The sequence below is a fragment of the Trachurus trachurus genome (genome assembly GCF_905171665.1).
Source record: "Trachurus trachurus genome assembly, chromosome: 7".
Lineage (NCBI taxonomy): Eukaryota > Metazoa > Chordata > Actinopteri > Carangiformes > Carangidae > Trachurus > Trachurus trachurus.
Window position 1 is genome coordinate 1,455,001 of NC_139901.1, and position 2,088 is coordinate 1,457,088.

The 2,088-nt window shown below is 41.5% G+C and overlaps 1 protein-coding gene across 1 annotated transcript in view; it reads right to left on the reverse strand.

Annotated features, from left to right (window-relative positions):
- tfe3a (transcription factor binding to IGHM enhancer 3a) overlaps positions 1-1,226 on the reverse strand; it is a 14,863-nt gene extending 13,637 nt beyond the window's left edge. The window contains exon 1 of the mRNA XM_083975140.1: positions 828-1,226. Coding sequence (XP_083831266.1) covers positions 828-970 — 143 coding nt within the window. The 5' untranslated portion in view covers positions 971-1,226. The remainder of the gene's footprint in view (positions 1-827) is intronic.
- Positions 1,227-2,088: the final 862 nt, after the last annotated feature.

A 2,088-nucleotide genomic window follows, 5' to 3' on the forward strand; every position in this document is an offset into this window, starting at 1 on the left:
AACCAGCCAAGACATGTCTCCTCCTGACTGTTTTTAGTTTTGCTTTCTGTCTCTCGCCACCCACATTATTCAAGTGTGTGTGTGTGTGTGTGTGTGTGTGTGTGTGTGTGTGTGTGTGTGTGTGTGTGTGTGTGTGTGTGTGTGTGTGTGCGTGCGTGCGTGCGTGCGTGCGTGTGTGTGTGTGTGTGTGTGTTAATCTTAGATGACTCATTGCACCGGGAGGCAAAGAGGATCAGAGGTCGAAGGTTAGACAGTAGCAACAACAACAACAGGGCTGATACAAGTTTCAGACAGGGTCAGTGTGTGTGTCCTTCATCATCATCATCATTTATATCATACTGTATCTAGCTACAACACACACCCACTATACTGACATCACAACAACTTCTCACTTATTGTGTCTTTATTTCCACACAGAAAGCTAAAAAGTGCTTCAAACCAAACTCCATTCATAATTTAGTCTATAGATTTAATATTTAGTTGCCTCTTTTCCAGTGGTCATTCATTCCGTCGTCCTGCTAAACTTGATCCAGATGTTCTAAACTGGAACTGCAGTTGCACGATCAAGACACAGATAGCTTTCTTAATGGGAATTTCACTGTTTGACTGTGAGCTTCTCATCTCAGCTGCAGCCACATCTGTCACTTACTGCAACGTGTTAGTTTATGATTTAGCCTACTACAGTCCGATCTCACCTGTAACCTACACATCTAAATCTTCATTGGTTCTGATAAACACTGCGGTGTTACAACTATAAGGTTTTTCTTTAATGGAGTTTGGTTTGAAGTGCTGAAATAACGGTAACTTCCAGAACTTCCGGGACTTACTGGACCAGGTTGATTGTTTCAGCCGAGTCCAGGATGACGAACACGGTCTGCGGCTGTAGGATCCCGGCCTCCTGCTGATCCGGCTCGGCTCCGGTTCGGCTCTGCTGTCCGGTCTGGATCTGGGCCGGGGTGAGAGCGGACATTTCTCCAGAGACGAGAGACGTTTCAACGCGCAGAGACCCGGGACTGAAAATCAAAGTGTTGTGAAATCACCGCCGCATATTCAGTCCGACAGAGACAGCCAGACCTGGATCCTGGAACCGTGTGTGTGTGTGAGTTGAGGGGGACCGACCGGGACCTGGAGGAAGACCAATCCCCCAGGGGAAGAACAAGAACAGGTCTCAGGTTCAAGTCCGCTACTGAGGGGGAATCCTGAACGCTGATAGACTTCCAACCGAAGCAGACAGACAGCCGTGGACACAGAACTACAACACATAGATCAGACACACTCACACTGACACCACATAAACACGACACAGCACGTCATATTCAAATAATAAGCCTAATAATAATAATAATAATAATAATAATAATAATAATAATAATAATAATAATAATAATAATAATAATAGGCTCATTATAATTCTCGTCATCATCATTAAAGCTCCCGAATTCCCTAATAACTGTCACATAGCCTAATGAAAGTTTTTCTGTTGATATTAAAATAATAGTTTTCTATTATTAGGCTATTTCAATTGAGAGCTGGTATTCTTGCTCTTCATATGGAGACAGGCAGATATGTCGGCACAGCAGAAGATGATAGAATTTGTAGGTTTTTATGTGACATCCAAGAGGTGGAGAATGAAATGCATTTTGTGTTCTTTTGTCCTTTCTATGACTTTATAAGACAAAAATTGTTTGGTAAAGTAGATCCTAATAACGAATTTGTGTGGTTGGACGATGCTGAGAAGCTAAAACTTCTTTTTCATTTGAATATTTTTGCATTTTCTTTATTTCTTGAAAAGGCTTGGGCAATGAGACGCAGAGCGATATATAGTTGAGTACAGAAAGTCATCTTAAGTTGTTAATTTATGTCACACTTGTGTGGCAGGTGACACCAACAGGAAGGACAGACTAGTTTTTGTTTTTTTGTATTTGTTATTGTGTCTTGTAATCTCATATGGGATGGGCCACAGTGGTGGCATGACACGAAAATAAAACAAACATTCATTCATTCATTCATTCAGTTTTAAAATGACTATGTTTTCAATGTTGATTTGTATCATTTGAATGCTGATCATTTACATCTGCGTCTCGTTGC